An 18,931-nucleotide genomic window follows, 5' to 3' on the forward strand; every position below is an offset into this window, starting at 1 on the left:
GCCAGCTTCAGAAAACATCAGTAGCACACAAGAATGCCCCAAATGCAACAAGGTGTCTCAAAAATGGCTTACAAATTAAACAGAAGTGGGATCCTTAGGAAAGAATAACATTTAGGCATTCCTACTTAAGAACAAAAAATTGGATAGAGCTAGTAAAGAAGAAAAGTAATTAAAAGATTTTTTTGTAGGAATATGTTGACTAACTCTGAAATAAAATTACTTTAAGGTAAAAATCAAAGTTCTTTTTCCAGGAAGCCAAAGCACTCTATGTACCTTCTGTTGGTGAAAAAACTATGTAAATAAATAACTACTGGTCAAGATGAACACAGCAACCAAGCCAATACCAGCCACAACCACCCACCAAGGTAAACTCACAAACTGTCTTTTGTATGCTTTGTAAAAGGATCACCAACCAATCAACACTGAAGCAGTACACACCTGTGTTCAGGTAAGAATTCTGGTTTATCTCAAAATGTAATCCAGAAACACCCGACACCCAGTTTCTACTTTAGCTGAGGCGTTTCCAGTTACAAAGTAAAAGAGAACTTTCAGAAATAGGAGCAAGGAAACTGTACCAACAATAAAATTTATTTATTCTCACTCTCTTTTAAAGTTTACTGAAAAGACAAAAATCAAGGATACAATTTATTGAAATCTCAACGGCTGGTGGCTTTTACTTATAAATGAGGTTTTTCTTAGAGAAGGATAAACATATATTGAATCCAACCGAATAATTTACAGATGCCACTAAAATTATTTTAACCAGTGAATAGACTAATCTTTATCCTTGTTCCACACCTTTTCAACCATACATCAAAACTTTGTTAAGCTATGTCTCAAAAACAAACAACCCCAAACTACTGCAAATGTACAACTGGTTGTGCAAACAGCATATTCAGAAACTTGACCAAGTCCCAGTAGACTATCATTACTGACTTAGAAGATGGGATCAGAAAACTGTCAGCACAGGGAAGGCAGCATGGATAAATGTGGAGACTCATTAGCTTTTCTCTCCTTATAACCTATCCCATCTCCTTCCCTCTCCCAATCTCCTGTTACTTTCTCCCATTATGTTCCACTCATTACAGCCCCTAACACACTTTTTCAAAAGTAGTAGGGCATGAAAATGGCAAAGTGGAGTCACTCTTTGTTCCTCCAGCCTTAATGAGTGCCTGCTCTAGGGAAAGCCCTGTGTGCAGGGTCACTCCAGGTTACTCACAATTCAAGCCATTTTCTCCTTGAATCTGAGACAGGCTTACTCATCTATGTGGCTTTTTTCAAGGCGTTGCTCTATATCAAGTCTACCAAGCAATAGGAGCTCTCAAAAAACAAGAATCCATAAGACAACCCCAAATCCTGAGAATGAGTCTAGTAAAGGGTGTATTGGCCAGAAGTGGGGGGTGTTGTGGGGGCAGGGAGGGGAACAGCACTAGCTGGGAACTCCAAACTAACAAATCTCCGCAGGGAGACTGTCTCAGACACCTGATAAGCAAGTGCCCACCCTGGACCATACATAACAGCCAAAATGTTATGCATCCAGCATGGTGATGGGTTCTGGCAAGAACTAAGTAAATAACTGCTGGTTTAATGTCTCTGATAACTAGTCAGTCATTGAATGTCAGCCATAAATGACAGAGAACAATCTGTGGTGCCAAATTCAGTAGTACAGAGAGGTTCACTAGGGCTGAAGAGGACCAGACCACAGAGACATCACTACAACCAGCTTCTGCACCATCCCCTAAGCCCCACATCATGTAAAGTTCTGTATATGAACAATATGTATGCTGATTTCATGTAAGTTTTCCAATCACATTTACTAAGACAGTGGTCACCATAAATACCACCTATCATTAGGAAGGTTAGAAATACAATATGAAGACTACTGCATTTCATAAAGCTAGAAAACATATAACCATGCCTATGAAAACCATAGATGCTGTGTGATACAAACAAGTTAACCATTAAGTCCCACAACTTCCCTTGATAAAAAAAAGCCTCACATGAAAATCTGTAGCTCCATAACTGCTTTTCCTCATGTGCCTATAGAATCACTTCAACCAGCACTGTGTAGCTTCTCAGCCTCTACAGCCCCTCGGTGACCAGGCTTCAGTCCAGATCCTAGTTCCTATACTCCAATCCATTCTCTGTGCCATAACCAAGCAGTCTCCCCTGAACACTGCCTTGACCACGTGTTCACGCAAGAAATACCTACTTACTACCACACTGGATAAGACAAACTAGAGTTCAAAGAGCTTCAAATTCAGGTGAAGTATGAAGCACATGCCCAAAGAATCTCAAAGCAGAACACGTGCCCTTGAACTGGAAGAATCTCTGTCCAAGACCTCAAGATGCTCAAGTGCTTTTTCAATGTCTTTTCTCTTTCTGAAGACATACACTTGTTTCCCAGTCTCACCACATCTAAGTTTCTCCGCCTGGTTTTCAGTTCTCCCTAATGACTCTTCCTCATTTATCAAACTATTATTTTTATTGAATACTTACAGTATCCAGACAATATTTATTAAATGAGCTCATGCACATAATGTATTAATAGTGTCTAGCCATGGCAAAGCCTCATTACATGTTAGCTATTATTAATATTTATGAGTAGTTGGACTGATTTAGACACAATTTTCGATTTAGTATTTTAACCATTTCAGGATTTTACATAAAAACTGTGGTATATATTGCTTGAAGGATTATGTATAGGAGGCGGCAGCTTCCAGTAGGGTTGTCTAGGTTATACAAGTATTCTAAAAGCACTTATTTCTACACTGAAAATTTGGTAGAATAGTATATTCTATAACTAGGATAAAGACATCTTTTGAGTTGATTGGCTATCAGTAGTGAAAAAATTGCCAACCCCTCAGACAGTACCATTAAATACAACCAGATCCAATTGGAAAGCTGATAGAATATCTATAAACCATACACTCATTTATTGAAGAAATAAAGCTGCACCTACTACCCATACGTACAATAGGTATTATCCCATTTTATCGAAATGAAAGCTAGAGTTTAAACAGATGATGTGATGGGGCACCTGGGTGGCTCAGCGGTTGAGCATCTGCCTTCAGCTCAGGGCGTGATCCTGGGGTCCTGGGATCGAGTCCCACATCGAATCCCCTGCATGGAGCCTGCTTCTCCCTCTGCCTATGTCTCTGCCTCTCTCACTGTGTCTCTCATGAATAAATAAAAGAAATCTTAAAAAAAAAAAAAAAAAAAAAAAAAACAGATGATGTGATTAGCTCCAGGTCACATTAGCAAGTGACAGAAGCAAAACATCCAGATTTCCTGACCTTGTATCATTCATTCTCTCCTTTAAACTAAAATTTATTGGAACCCTGGGTGGCGCAGCGGTTTGGCGCCTGCCCTTGGCCCAGGGCGCGATCCTGGAGACCCGGGATCAAATCCCACATCGGGCTCCCGGTGCATGGAGCCTGCTTCTCCCTCTGCCTATGTCTCTGCCTCTCTCTCTCTCTATCATAAATAAATAAAAATTAAAAAAAAAAAAAAAACTAAAATTTATTGAACACCTGCTGTGTGCCAGGCTTGGGAAAACACTGGTTACCAAAACATACAAAAAAAAAAAAAAAAGAATCTCTCCTGTACTAGAGGTTAAATTCTAGTTTTAGGATATAGACAGTCTGAAAATAAATACAGTTGACCCTTGAGCAACAGGAGTTTGAACTCTGCAGGTCCATTTATATGTGGATTTTTTTTCAATAAATACAGTACAGAACTATAAATGTATTTTCTCTTCCTTATGACTTTTTCTCTCACTTACTTTACTATAAGAATACAGTATGTAATACATACAGTATGTTTAATAAACTCTACATTAGAGGTAAGGTTTATGGTCAAAAGTAGGCTATTATTAGTAGCTAAGTTTTTGGGGAGTCAACAGTTATACGAGGATTTTTGACTACACAGAGTTCAGCATCCCTCACCCTTATCTTGTTCAAGGTCAAATGTACATAAAGTATACCGATATTAGATGGTGGTAAGTGCTTTGAAGAAAAACAAAGATGGAGATAGAAAGGTTAGGATGAGGTCAGAGGTGACATAGGGTCACTCAGATAACTTTTGAGCAAAGAGTTGAAAAAGGAAAAGGGTGGGAGCAATGTGCATAGCTAGGACTCTGGGTGGGGAGGAAGGTCAAGTTACACGGCATGTTCCAAACAGCAAGAGGCCTATTGTGACTTAGAGGACAGCGAGGGGAAAGCACAGGTGATGCAACTGGGAAGCAGATGGTGCAGAGCCATACAGCACATCATAAAGACTAGTTACCAAGCTGCCAGAGAAGGAAAGCTACCGAAGAGCTTTAAGCAGTGAAGTTACATAACATGACTTATATTTGATGTTTTGCAAGATCACTGAGGCTCGTCTGGCAAGATTAGCCCTACCTGGGGTGAAGGGAGGCTGGAGGCAGGGAGAGGAAGGGTGGAAGCGGGGAAAACAAGAAGACTGCAAGAGTGCCCTGCTGCCTCGCCTTATCAGACATGGCATCATCCCATCTCATACCTCATCTCTGTTCACTAAGCCAACTTCCTTAATGGTCCAAGCAGTCATGATCAAACTTTTCTACAAAGCATTTGATCCACACACAGTTTAAGTGAGCAACAAAAAACAGCTGACTGCCACTAAAATTAGTTCCAACAATGTGTAGGCTCTCTTTTGCTATGCTCAAAAAACTTCAGGGTTGGGAGCACTTGCAAGGTGACATTCATCAGTACATTGGACAAAGTAAGCACACAGAGCCACCGGTGCCCCACCCCTGTTTGGCACGGTGGCCTCTACAAACAGCACTATTAACAATGTCCCAGGTGAGTTCTGTCCACCCAGTCAATAACCACTTATTGAGCACTTAGGCTTGGGAAATAAAAGATAAGTAAGACTTGGTCTCTGTCCTAAAAAAGTTAACAGTCCAGCTAAAGACACAGACACATAAAATATAAGTATCACCCAGTGTCTAATAAATATATAATTACCAAGGTCTGTAGAAGGTGGAGAAATAACAGAGAGAAAGGAGTCATCAGTTCTGCCCTTAGGAGAGACTCACAGAGTTCTAAAGAAAGCAGAAAAGGTCCAGCAAAAAGTCAGCAGGCAGAGGCGGGGGACTGAAGCATGGTGACACAGGGCATGGGAGATACCCCATGGCAGGTAAAAGAGCAGTGCATCCATTTGCTACTTGGGGAGTTAAAAAGGGTAGGGGATGGGGCGGGTCAGAAGGTGCAAGGTCCATGCTACCATATGTGAGATCGGCTTCATTTTGTAGGCATTGGGGGAGCAACACAAGAGTCACCCAATTCTATTTGGGTTTGAGGAAGATTACTCTGATTACAGTATAGCCTCAAGGATGGCTCAAAGGAAGACAAGGGTGAAGATAACAAGAAAGAGTCTAAGACACCCAGAAGGCCCCTCAAGAGGCCAGCTAGGAGCAGAGAAAGGCCTGAACTATAGTTTGGATGGACAAGAGGGTGCAGACACAATAGACCTGGAGGAGATAAACCTGGTAAGACTGGAGTTTACTCAAGTATTTCATAGGAAATAGTGTCATTAAAAAAAACAACACACCTTTATTTAAAACTTTGATAGAAAATGTTATGGTTAAATGAAAAACCCTTGAAATTACATAGAAATATAAATATATTCTACAACAACTGCAAGAGACTTATAAAATTAACCCTAATTGATATGCAGGGTCTTTTGAAATCATTTCTAAAACAACTGTTTGAAAAGAACAATTTCAAAAAAGTTTTCAAAACTGAGTAATGACATTCCCATGAAGAATATAGGTTACTAACTTCTAAATGAATCATCTGACAGTAAGTTCCTTCTTTTAATACTCTATTTTTAGCATCTAAATAAGTATCTAATTCTCAAAATAAATCCACAAACATTTAAGACAACTAAGTAAAGGAAGGGTATTAGATAAAAAAATCATTGCAACAGAACTTCATCAATTTAATAACAAATAAGATCATTTTTGCAGTAAAACAAGGCAGTGAAACAACAGATCCCCATCTTCAAAAGAAAAAAATAATCAAAGGTCACTAAAGGGCAGTTTCAATGAACCAGATGAAATATTAAGTGGCACTCACTGTTTATCTCTTTCACAGAATGTCAGCTTCAGTAGAAAGTAAGAAGGAAAACATTACATTCACTACACCGAGAATATTCTTCTCATCTCTTTATTAAGACCTCAAGATAAACTCCATTTAGCTCTTTTTCCAGTGTACATGGTGACCCTCAGAATAAATATTGCTTTTTTATCTAGTTTTACTCTCAAATTGAGGGGGCTACCTTAGCAATGTTTGCCAATATTTTTTAGGTTTATTTAATGCCATGAAGAAAATGATCTTAAATCCCATAATTTTAAAGATTTTATGATCAAAAATAAATCACAGCTATTTACATGGAAACAGGATTTCAACCTTGCTCCTTTTGGTCTTTCATGCCATTTTTCTCTGTTGTAGTATCCGAAATCATTGCTAATCTAATTATGCACAAGATTCCTGTTTTCTGCAACTATTTTACTAGGAGGATATTGGGATGAAATTACTTTAAATACAGCCAACTCCCACCCTCAACAATTGATTATCTAGTGTATGGATTATTCATTACCCTTAATGCCTAGTAAAGCCATCTCTGGTCATTTTTTGCAGTTCCTGGGATGGAAAGGAACTGAAATTCAAAAGATTCAAATTTGATAACCTTATTAGCACATATGATAGAAGTCCTGAAGAGGAGAATGAAAGGATTGTTTGTCGAGGCTTTGCAAGTCAATTACCGTCTCTGCACCGACCTGCCAATACCAGTATCATCAATCATGCCTCTGCCCAGCTGAACAGAACTGGAGATACAACAAAACATGCTCTGCTCAATGAGAGGCTACCCCATTATTATTCCACCTCTTTTGGTTTTATTTGACAGGAGAAGGGTATGTGAGCAGGATGGGGGAGCACAGAGTAAATACTAGTCATTAGTTTCCCTTGAGAACCTTCCAGTGCTAGAAACAAAGCAGGAGCTCATTAAGTGTTGTGCAAATCAATGCTAACAGCCAGAAGACCATGCAAAACATGAAAATGCTCAAGATAAAGTTTCTTTATCTGGACCTTCTCATCTAAGTTCATCCATTTTACACTTTTCACAATTATCCTGCATTTTCCTTAGATTCTCCCTTAGACGTCTTTCTGCTTCTCCATTTAAGTATGAACTCCATGACTTCATAGCCTGTGTGCTATATTTCTTTGTGGTGTATACTAAAAATTCCTTCAATAAATGCACTCACAACTCCATATGAAAAGCTACATATTGTCTCACCTACAACTGACTTCTACCTTTTTTTACTACATAGGCATCTAATAAAACAGCTTATGATTACAGAAATTTATACTCAAGAGGATACTGATTCACACCCTTGATTTTTATGGCTGATTAAGTCAAAACATCATCTGCCATTCAAATGGATCATATCCCACTACGAATGTAAGAACTGATAACTGCTGTTACTTAATTCGTTTTTACCTTCCTGAGTACAAACGTCAATAGTTTTGAAGTTTTGAAACTTGCCATGTGCTGGACCAGAAGAAAATATGCAGGTACCTATTTGTAATTGCTTTGGACATACTGGTATGTATCTTCTAGTTACTTTTTAGGCTCAAAAAAAGTAGTCTAATTGGAAAGATGCCTATTAATAGCATCTAATCTTATAAAAGCATTCTCTAAAGAATTTTCAAGCACTGTAGTTTTATCCTTAGTTTCTTGAGTATATGTGACAACATTAAACTGCAAACCTATAGGTTTGTGTCTTGGGAGATACCCATACAGGTTAACTACCTAAAAACTTTATTTTGTTAGTCCTAAGAAGCAATCCAGCATGGAGATTCACTATAAAAAGAATTAGAAATTCACTACTAAATGAAACTTGAAAGAACTGTTTTATAAAACAAACATGCATACAACATACTGTCCACATGCATAGTAAGGGTTCAGTGGGCTAACTGTACAAAGCACTGTGACTGGGTGACAGTGGACAGGGAGCCAGCAAACACTCTGGGCTTGCAACAACTGTTGATGGAAGGAAGAAAGACATAAGGCCGCAGAACTGGACACCCCAGCAGCCAGAGATCCCATGGAGGGTGTGGAAGACACGGGACACAACCCTGAAGTAAGGCTGTCTTGTTAGGTAGGCTCTATCTCTCACTACTTGGTGGTAGGGGAGGGGAGGTGGGACAGCAGGTTTTTAGAAACCTGTGTAGATCAAAAAATGTTACCATAAGGTAGGGGAGTTGGGGAGCAGGCTGAAAGGAAAGTGTGTGGTCTCAAATATATATGGTCTGGGCAGACATATATGAAGTAAGAGAAAGATGCTATGTGCTTCCTATCAGAATGATATGTCTTTGATACATGTTTATTTGCAACCAAATCCTAACATGAACATCGGGCATTCTCAGCATTGACTGATAATTCGTGTTAGAGTTTAAGCTTATTTGATACTCTTAAAAAAAACTCCAATCCTGCATCATTTTTCTGAAAGATTGATCCTCTTTGGGGGGCACTTGATGGGATGAGCACTGGGTGTTACTCTGTATGTTGGTAAATTGAACACCAATAAAAAATAAATTTATTATAAAAAAAAAGATTGATCCTCTTTTGATCTGGAAGCATAAACAAATGTCATTCCTGTATTTCTCCAAAGGGAAGAACTATGGGAAATAAAGATCAGCTGTCAAGGACATGCCCCTGGGACAGCATGTCAAAGCTGAAAACCAATTTTCTTCAGTAAGTCAAACGTGAAAACAGAATAAAATACTACAAATTTTGATGTACAGGCAGCTTTTGAAGGATTTCCCCTCTAGCTCCCTATGTCAGAAATTGTAATATTGCCCTCAGCCAATTATTTCTAAGAGCCATATAAATTTACACACTGTATTATGCCTCCATTTTTCTTCATGGGGCTACTGTATCCCCTATTACATTAAGAGATAAAGGGCACAATCTTTTGTAGTATTGCATAAACAAGTCCTCCCTCCCTTTACAAGTCACCCTTTTTCTCTACAATAACCTCATTATTTTTCACAAGTCAAGTGTACAGTATTTGCTTCATTTCCCAACTAAAACTAACACATGCACATTCATAGTGTCTTTCCCTTTAATGTTAATTTTGATGGAGCATCTATGATAGAAATCCTAAAGCCACACACTCACGCATCTAGTCGTTAACAGAAACCTGACAGCGGTTGATCTAAAACCAAACAATCATAAAAGAACAACCTTTGGCAAAGGCCAAGGGAATCAAAATTACACCCTCTGATGACCACAGCACTACTGTATCCACCCTTGAAACATTTTTGCTTCAAACATTACAACCCACCCATTTACTCAAACCGCAGCTTATTCCTGATTTAGAAGAGCAGAGTTCGTGGGCTTACTAAACTGCACAACTCCAACCAGAAAGCACCATGCCTCTTTTCTGCGTGGCAATTATACACCATGTCTAAACTAAAAACCTGTATATTGAAGCTCAGGACCAGCAGACCACTGTTGACACCCTTCCTGAGATAAAAACAATTGCCATCTCCTAAGAGCATTAACCAGTCCCTCTTGTGCCCCAGTGTAATAGAGAAGAATGAATTGTTTCACACACATTATCCATCAGGAGCTGCGTTAAATTCTCAGTCAGCGGGATAGAAACACTGTGCCCATCAGCATTTAACTTAGTTTATTCTGTCGGGATTCGGCAGTTTTGTCTCCCAAAAGAAGGGAAAGAACAGGTTGTGAAAGATTCCAGTGAGGTTTCTTTTTTGGCACAGGAAGAATGTGATAAACAGGGAAAACACAATCACGCGGAATGTCTGGACTAGGTGCCTTTGTAATACTTAAATAGCGCTCCCCTACTGGGCTTTGCCACAGCACCAAACGGGTGGGGGGGGCACATTTTAGAGTTTAATAGTTCAGCCTGTACAGTAAACATTCTAAGAGGAAGAACCCAGAAATTCTAAATATAAAATAGGGGTGTGTGTTAAAGAATCAGTGAAATATTTCCCTCTCTCCCACCAGGATTGATATTTTTCTTTACCCTGCGGAAGGCAAAACACACGAACTCTGAGAACAGAAACCAACACTGGTCTGCAAAGGAACTTGAAAGAAATCCAGAAACTCCCTTTTGGCCACAATATCAAGGGCAAGCCCTTCATGTGTTCCTTTTCCTTGATGTCATTCTAACACCTGTTTAATTCAAGTATCTGTGGACTTCCTCAATCTTCTTTAAGAGAGACACAAGGAGACCATTCATGATTCCCAAAGTTTTCTCAGTGTACTGTCTCCGTAAAGAGCTCCATGTCCCAACTGCAAGTTGTAAGAGAAGAAGACTCCTTCTATGAGGATGGCTTACCACTGAACTTTGCACAAGTCTCCTCCGTGTGTGGATCTGCTGAGGAGAAGGAGGGCTGAGGACAACAGCTATCTTATCCTTGTCAGAAGGAAGCTATCTTATCCTAGTCAGAAGGACACAATCTCAAGCTGAATCTAGTTTGAAGAGCACTATTATTTTAGACATGTAAGCATATGAATGACACCCAATTCCAACACAAAAATAAACAAACAAAGCAAAAAAACTCCTAAGGAGGCCAAAACTCACAAAGGGAAATCAGTGATATAAAACGAATTCTACATCACAAACTTCTAAGAATGTTTAAATAAAAACAAAACAAAAAAAAAATCAAGTCACCTTTTCTGGGCTGGGTTCTGTAATTCCAGTTTTCATCATCTGCTTCCACCTGCTGCCCACAGACGGAGAGCTCTCCATCACTGCGAAACAGCCTCTTTGTCTGCCTGGACAAGGAGGAGAAATTTATCCAACTCACAGCACGTGAGAGAGACCCTGAATTTGACTTGAGTCTGAACGAGCCTTCCTTTTTCATCTTCTTTCACATCAAAATCGACTACAAAGGACAGCCCAGCAAACAAGAAGCTCGGTTTTACAATCCTTCCATGTCCTTTTAAACAAACCTGCTCCTTCCCACTTATTCAATGTTGAGAGTCAGGCACAGCATGATGCAGAGAGACTGCTTCTATGTCACCCAATTACAAAGAAAAGGAGAGAGGGGTAGGAAATAAACAAACAAAAAAAATTTTTTTTTATCCTAGCCACATTGTGGCACTTGGTTTGGCATAATTTTAAAAATGAAGCAGGGTGTTCATTTCAGGAACACTTGTCAGGACTTGGAGAAGAACAGAACCAAAGCACTCGGACTCTTTGGTGTGTGCCCGGCATCCCATACTGTAATCCTGCTCCTGTCCCAGGCATCCTTCCCCACTCGCTGGGGCAGAGAGCAGCAGGGACAGCCGCCCGCTGCAGACAAACAGAAGGAACTCCTCAGGCTGGAGAAAGAAGTCCGGTGACAACCCGGGGGCCGGTTTGAACTTCACCCACACAGGTGACTTGGGGAAAATCAAAAGAGCTCGGCTCCCTTGTCGCAGCACAGCACAGAATCATCAAGCGCCCACTTGCCCTCTTTCCCGGCTGGGAAGCGCTCAGGATCCACAGGACGCCACAAACAATAAAACAGGCTGCGTGGCTCCTGCCTGGATTACAGGGTGAGCGCTCCAGTGAAAGGCGATAGGCTTTCCCCACACCCAAGGCACCCCATTGGAGGCAGAAAACCCCGCCTCCTCTCCACAGGCAATACTTCGGTGGCAGCTCAAACTTCTGAACTCCAGCAAAGCTGGAAAATGCAAGCCTGAGCAGAATACAGACTTCTGGAAATTTAAAGAGAAAAGAAAGAAAAGAAAGAAAAGAAAGAAAAGAAGGAAAAGAAAGAAAAGAAAGAAAAGAAAGAAAAGAAAGAAAAGAAAGAAAGAAAGAAAGAAAGAAAAGAAAGAAAGAAAGAAAGAAAAAGAAAGAAAGAAAGAAAGAACTTGATTATTAATCATCAGACCACATTTCTGAAGGCAGGATTTTGAGAAGGGAGTTTAAGAGAGCATATGGTTTTATAGACATCAAGCATTCCTTGACTGATGGAGGGATGTCATCTAAGAAAATGTATTTCCGAAGAGAATTCAACTGACTCAGCTATTCCTTCACTCCTGGCTCTCCACAAAGGTGAAATGCAGCCAGTCTTGCACCTGCTGCTTCCACCAGCAGCCAGAGTGTGGGGTGGGGCGGAGGACCTACTGCCTCCCCCACTGGCAGTCCCTATGGATCATTCCTCTCCAGCTTTGAAAGACCATCCTATCATGGAGAGCCAACATCTGAGAGCTATGTTAGCTGCAGGCTCCAGCGTCGAGACTCATAAAACCATTAATCATGACATGCAAAACATCTAGAGCCATATGTTGGAATGTACTGGGTGCTGCATTTCCCCCAAGACCAACATAATTCCACGATCCTGCGGGCGTTAGAAGTCCCCATAACTTTCCACCACAGAGACTTGAGTCAGGCATTCCCTCCCCAAAGTGTTATTCAGAGTAAGGCTAATAAGCAACAAGCAGAGAACTGGGTCCATCTCACTGTACTCAGCACTTAGCAAACATTAAGACTAACACGGTGTAACAGAAAATAAACTTTGATTAAAAACTATAGAAGAGGGATTTTGTATCATACATCTACCACAATTCACTGAGATTTTAAGAAAAAGGCTCTAAAAGCTTATGAAGACAGACACATTAGTAGAAGAAAAACACAGAGCTGCTGAGAAATGTTCCCTGGATGGAAGCTCACGTTACCACAGAAACCATGACACAGAACAGGTCCTGTAGACTAAGGGCAAAGCTAAAGTAGTCTAGGGAAAACAGATATGGGCTCAGCTTAAAGCTAAGGATCCTCACGAGCTCACGTAGTATAAACCCCTCAATTCACAGGTGAAGAAATCCAGGCCCAGAGAAGGCATATGACATACCCAATATCACATAGAGAAGTCAGTAATGGGACCAGGTCATGGCAGACACCACTAGATTCAAAGTTTTGCCACTTACTGGGGCAGTACCTCACCAAACACTCCGAGCTACTAAATTGGAATGATATCTCTACTTTGATCATTTCCATAAAGGCGAAAATCATATAATGATGCAAAGCACCAGTGCCTGTAAAAGTTCTAACACCAAATATCCTTTTTTTTTTTTTTTCAGATTTTCTTTCTGAGTCAAAGACACTTTTGAGAATCTCAAAATATAAAGTAAAAAGTTAAAAAACAAAGAACATGGTGCCAGAAAATATAAAAACATCCTGAATGCTGCCTTCCATTTCAGAGGCTCATGGTAACCCGACATCCGCACATGCATTCTCTGAGGATCCATGGACCTCCCCAAAAAAGAATACCATTGGTTCCCTCTCTGGTGTCTACATCCTACAGCTATATTTTTAATTTAGAAATACCTAAGCTCAAAAAAAAAAAAAAAAGAAAAAAGAAATACCTAAGCTCTGAAATAAAGCTGTTCTTTATATTCAGGAAGTCCTGTTGAATGCTTTTCCAGTCCACCCCACCTTGGAGTGTGTACACCTGTATACACAATAGCATAGATGGATTGGTGTCAGTGGTAAGCAGTGTGTTTTTGTCCAGTACCTCCTATCCTTACACACACCCAACAGCAAGCCCATGACAGGGCCTGGAGGAACATCCGCTGCCAAGCAGCCAAGCAGGCTAACTGGTCCATTCAGGGACTAGACTCACAACTCTCCTTCAAAGTAAGTTACACACTTATGCTGGACTTCCAACTTAATATATTTCCCATTATTCATGAGACCTATGGATATGTCTGCACAAAAACAAATTCTCTATTGACTAGCTATTCCACACTTCTGTGATATGGGCCCTTGATGAGGAAAATCTTCATTTATGTAAAAGAAGATCAAATAAATTAACTACCTGTACCACTGAATCAGAATTCCTCTATGGCCAAGATAGAAGAACATAATGGTTTAAATTAGCTTTGGAGGAAACATTGAGATTTTCAGTATCCATGCTAGGTATGTGCTCCAATTAGCTTAGAAAATCATAAGGGGCTGCTTGAAAAGCTATTACATTAATTCAAACTATATTTATTTAGCAACTATGAAACATATACCTTAATCATCCAGATCCCAGAGCCATATAAATCTACCACTCCCAGCAACAGGGTTAGAATTACTTTGTGCAGGGCACTTCGTGTATAAAATTGCGAATCTTTACAGTAATCTTTACAGTAAACCTGCCATGGAAAAATCCCTTTTGGAGAAAGCCTGTTTCTTGAAATGTAATTGTTGGTGTAATAAAACATCTTAATTCAACATTTTTCCCCATGAAAATCTACAACAGAATACACTCTTATCAGACTTTTGAACCAGACCTGCTGCACAGATTTTTGTCTGCATCCCTTACCGTGTGTGGGTTTTTTTGTTTTTGTTTTTTTGTTTTTTTTGGTTTTTTTTGGTCTCCTCTCTCACTGTCAGGCTGTCAAACTGAAACTTCTGTTGTCATTATATGTGCCAATAACTGCTCCCTGCCTACCACCTCGCCCCTGCTGGATGTCAGGCATAGAAGAATCAGATAAATAATCTTGCTTCAATTGTACGTTTACTGGGAGTTGATAAGCACCCATAGAACAAAAGACATAGCTTTATACAAGGGCTTTGCCACAGCTGCCTCCTGGCCAGCACCCTCACCCTTTGCCTGGTGAGGTGGGTGTCTAATGGTTGAAATGGCTGGAGGGGCAGTCTCTGGATAACAGCCCCCAGGTGGATCTATACCAGGTTTATGACTCACTTATTGCCTCTTTTGTATTAAGTTCTTAACGTTTAAGGGTAGTGAGAAATTGACTCATCACTAATGACAAAAGGACAGAAAATTGTATTATTTCAGGAACAATTCAAGTCAGACATTAAAGAAATGTTAACTATAAAAACTAGGAGGCAGGGGACCCCTGGGTGGCTCAGTGGTTGAGCATCTACCTTTGGCTTGGGTCATGATCCCAGGGTCCTGAGATTGAGTCCTACATTAGGCTCCTCACAGGGAGTCTGCTTCTCCCTCTGCCGCCTATGTCTCTGCCTCTCTGAAGGCATGAGTGTCTCTCATGAATAAATAAATAAAATATTTTTAAAAAGCAAAAAAACTGGGAGGCGCCGGAATATATTACTAAAGGAAGTTCTGGGATCATCATCTTCTTTGGGAACTCCTAAGTCAAATATCCATTAATTCAGAAAGATTTATTTATGTTTCTACCCCAGAGTCAAATGGATAGATTGAATACGTTTGGAAAGTCCTTGCCAAAAGACATAATATTTCCTGTTTTAATATATGCTGACATCCTTAAAAAGGAGTTTCACTCAAATGGAAGTCTTTGATTCAGTAAAAATTGTTCAAAGTGACAAGACACAGGATTAGACAGACCCCTCAACCCACCCAGGCGTGTAATTGCCCCATTTGCCATCTGTGTAAAATACCAGCCAAGAGTAGGAAGTAATTTCAAATGCCATCAGTTTTTTGGCCTCAAAGGCCACAATGAGCACTGTGACTTTTCGGTTGCCATGTGTACCTTTCCTGCCCTGACCCCACCCTTCCAGCCTGGAAGGAGGAACGAGAGAGGCAGAACCTTGAAATTAGAAATGAGTAGAGAACAGTGTGCAGTGGTGGAGCTGGTGAGGTTGGCTGGTTTGGCTGGCAGTGGGGTGCAAACATGGAAAGCCACCAACAGAGACAAAGGTGACACAGCAGTGAGAAGAGTCGCTCTAAACCGTGTCATGTTCTAAAGCAGCCCTGACCGGGTAGGAGCAGTGAAGTGTGCACCCTATCAGATTACCACATGAATCACTCAGACAACCTACGGGGACCTTTGGCGTCTAGGACAGGGTACAGTAGGTTTTCCAACTGTCAGCTCTTATAAATAATTTAGGAGTAGATTTAAATGCAAACTTTCTATGAGGCAATTTGCACACGCTAATAATGAAAGCTTATCTCAACATCTCGAAGTAAACAATTTGAGCCAGACATTTATTTACTTACTTTTTTTTTAAGATTTTTTATTTATTTATTCATGATAGTCACACACACAGAGAGAGAGAGAGAGAGAGAGAGAGAGAGGCAGAGACACAGGCAGAGGGAGAAGCAGGCTCCATGCACCGGGAGCCCGACGTGGGATTCGATCCCAGGACTCCAGGATCACGCCCTGGGCCAAAGGCAGGCGCCAAACCGCTGCGCCACCCAGGGATCCCGAGCCAGACATTTATAACGAGAAAACAAAACAAAACAAAAAACCAACAGCATATGACCCCCAGGGCCACCGCGAGCCAACTCCCACAGTACACTAAATCCACCTTGTCATCCACCTCCCAACCCCTAAGGAATGAAACTGATTTACTCAAGGAGGAAGTCATGGAAGACAAAACCCTGCCAATTCCCTACTCAGAGACAGGGTTCCCTCACCTACCACTGCTTCAGTATTTGAAAGAGAGAAAAAGCACTGCCTTTTTATTACGCTCGAGCTTTAAAAGACAGAGTTTGTTCCTGTCCGTGAAATGAATGCGTCGCTCCCCTCAAATAGAAAGCTTAAACGTGAACATTTGTAATTATATATCAGCACCAGCCTCAATCCCACCTTTCAACGTCTGCAGATCCGAAGGGGACTCCTGAAGCGATCTGACACTGGAAGCCTTCGCCACGCGGCTCCCATGGGGTCACCGGATCTGGGAGCAATACGGCAGCACGCGACTGCTCTCAGCCCCCTGGGGCGGGGCGCGTGGCGAGGGGATGAAGGCTGTGCCTGGCACAGAAGCCATCACCGGCGCTCGGATGCCATGGAGTGGCGGAGGCTTGCTTAGCAGTTGATTACCAAGAAAGGAACACTTTCCCGGCCCTCACCAAGAAAATGTCCCCACCCAAGGGGTTCGGAGGAGAAGGTCCCCTAAAATGAGCACTGACTTTGAGACTCTTCTCATATGAGACCAAGGATGAACTGACTCTGAAACTGAAATAAAATTCTAAATAAAAGAAAGAGGTACGTGCCCTGAGGGGCAGGGATCTCATCTTTTAATCTCTGTTATCTCTTACAAACCTATACACAGCCAGTAGTACTAAATGTTGGTCAAAACAATGAACAATATAGAACCATCTATCCATTTCCACGTACCTTTTTCTTTTGATCTTAAGTTTCAGGACAAGCCAACAGTTAGACCTTTATGGCAATCATTCCTTTATCACTAAATTCCAAAAGGCGAAAGTAAAATTTGTAAGCTGACCAAAAATATATGTAATCTGAATTAAAGAATAGTATTAAAATTCTGTTAGTCGTAGAGTTAGATTGCTTTACTTTGAGAAGAAAGAGGGTCATTAACTGTGAGGCTCTATGCTTTTCTTACTCTTAGGACATCTGCACTGCTTCCATCCAAAACTCCAGAATCCAATGATCTGGGCTCAGAACCTGTGGCAGTCAAAAAAAAAAAAAAAAAAGAACCTGTGGCAGTCAACAATGAGCCAAATACAGAAACACAGCCCACGTCCTATCTCAGAATCTACACAGACAGGCTGGGACCTCCTGTGTTCTGCTGTGTGAATTTAATTGCTCTGTGGTGGTGGAAACATTTTTTATATATTTCTTCCTGGTACCCATTTAAGACAGAAAAATTTTCAATCAACCTTTAAGTCACCTTCCAAAGGGTGTTTTGTAAAGCCATATTCACTAAGGCCTTATATATCTGGTTTTTCAATGGGCATTTTAATAATTTGACTACCCTTTATTACATTACCATGCCATGGTAAACATGTGTTAGACATTGCTAATAGTCGCAGTGATTCCACTGAACCAAAAGAATCTTACCTCTAACAATGTAAGAAAACAAAATTAGGCATAAAGTACATAAATATCATACTTTGGTATATGTACCGTGTACCCAAATTCAAACATGTGGCCAAACAAGGAAAGAGACATAAATGCAAATATATATTAGGATTATGGCAATTCCCCCTAGACATCAGGGGTTTTTTTGTTTGGTTTTGTTTGTTTGTTTATTTTGTTTTTTTTAGACATCAGTTTTTTAGTATCAGACTTTTGACCTCCAGAACTGTAAGAGAATACATTTGCATTGTTTTAAGCCAATGTCTTTTTTTATAATAGCCTGTTTTAAGAAACAGGTTCAGGGGGACACCAAAGGAGATTCCGTAATCAGTGACGTCTCTAAGCATTTCTGTTCATTTTATAAGAATTGATGGAAGCTGACCAACCTGTCAACAACTGCCAACTTTTAGAAATGCCTGACAGAAAAAAAAAGAATAAGGGTCTGGAAGTATAAATACACTTCTGAGTAGTTTGCACTGGCTTGGCAACACAGTGTGACCTTAACGCCCAAACTTTCTGAATCTTTCAGTCTTTGTCAGATAAGCATGCCTTGCTTTCATAATAAGGAAAAATAAAAAAACTGGAAGTTTCAAGGTTCTACTTTTTAAAAATTCATTGTTAAGCCAATAATGCCTGATTCGACTGTTTGGGAAAAAAATATATACTTTTTTAAATTTGGAAATTATTTTCAGTTCTTCCTCTTTTTTTTTTTTTTTTTTTTGTAGTAGACCTTTTTTTAAAGAGCAGTTTTAGGTGCACAGCGAAACTAAGAGGAAGGTTTCCCATATAAACCTTGCTCCCATACAGGAAAATATTTTTAGTTTTGTATGAAATAGATTGGGATATGATGAAAAGTGCTTTTTTATTTTTAATTTTTTTGCCAAAGTGGCATTAATTTGAAGAGCAATTTTTAAATTATTGAGAATATGTAGATGAATCCAATCAGTAATCTTCAAAGTACTCCTTTTCTCCTCAAATAATTCCCTTTCTCCTGGGGTATAACTGACTGAAAATGAATGACAAATTTAAACCTTAAAAAAAAAAAAAAAAGTGAGAGAAATAAAACTGAAAAGTTCTGAAACCACAGAGCAGAGATAACTCTCAGGCAGCCAAGCTGTTTTGT

At 40.2% G+C, this 18,931-nt stretch overlaps 1 protein-coding gene across 2 annotated transcripts in view; it reads right to left on the minus strand.

Moving 5' to 3' along the window:
• The window catches only part of NHSL1 (NHS like 1), a 134,317-nt gene extending 122,717 nt beyond the window's left edge, over positions 1–11,600 (minus strand). For both annotated transcript variants that reach the window (XM_038526146.1, XM_038526144.1), the window contains exon 1: positions 10,733–11,600. In XM_038526146.1, coding sequence (XP_038382074.1) covers positions 10,733–10,925 — 193 coding nt within the window. In that variant the 5' untranslated portion in view covers positions 10,926–11,600. The remainder of the gene's footprint in view (positions 1–10,732) is intronic.
• Between the last annotated feature and the right edge of the window lie 7,331 nt (positions 11,601–18,931).

This window comes from Canis lupus, chromosome 1, assembly GCF_011100685.1.
Source record: "Canis lupus familiaris isolate Mischka breed German Shepherd chromosome 1, alternate assembly UU_Cfam_GSD_1.0, whole genome shotgun sequence".
Classification (NCBI taxonomy): Eukaryota; Metazoa; Chordata; class Mammalia; order Carnivora; family Canidae; genus Canis; species Canis lupus.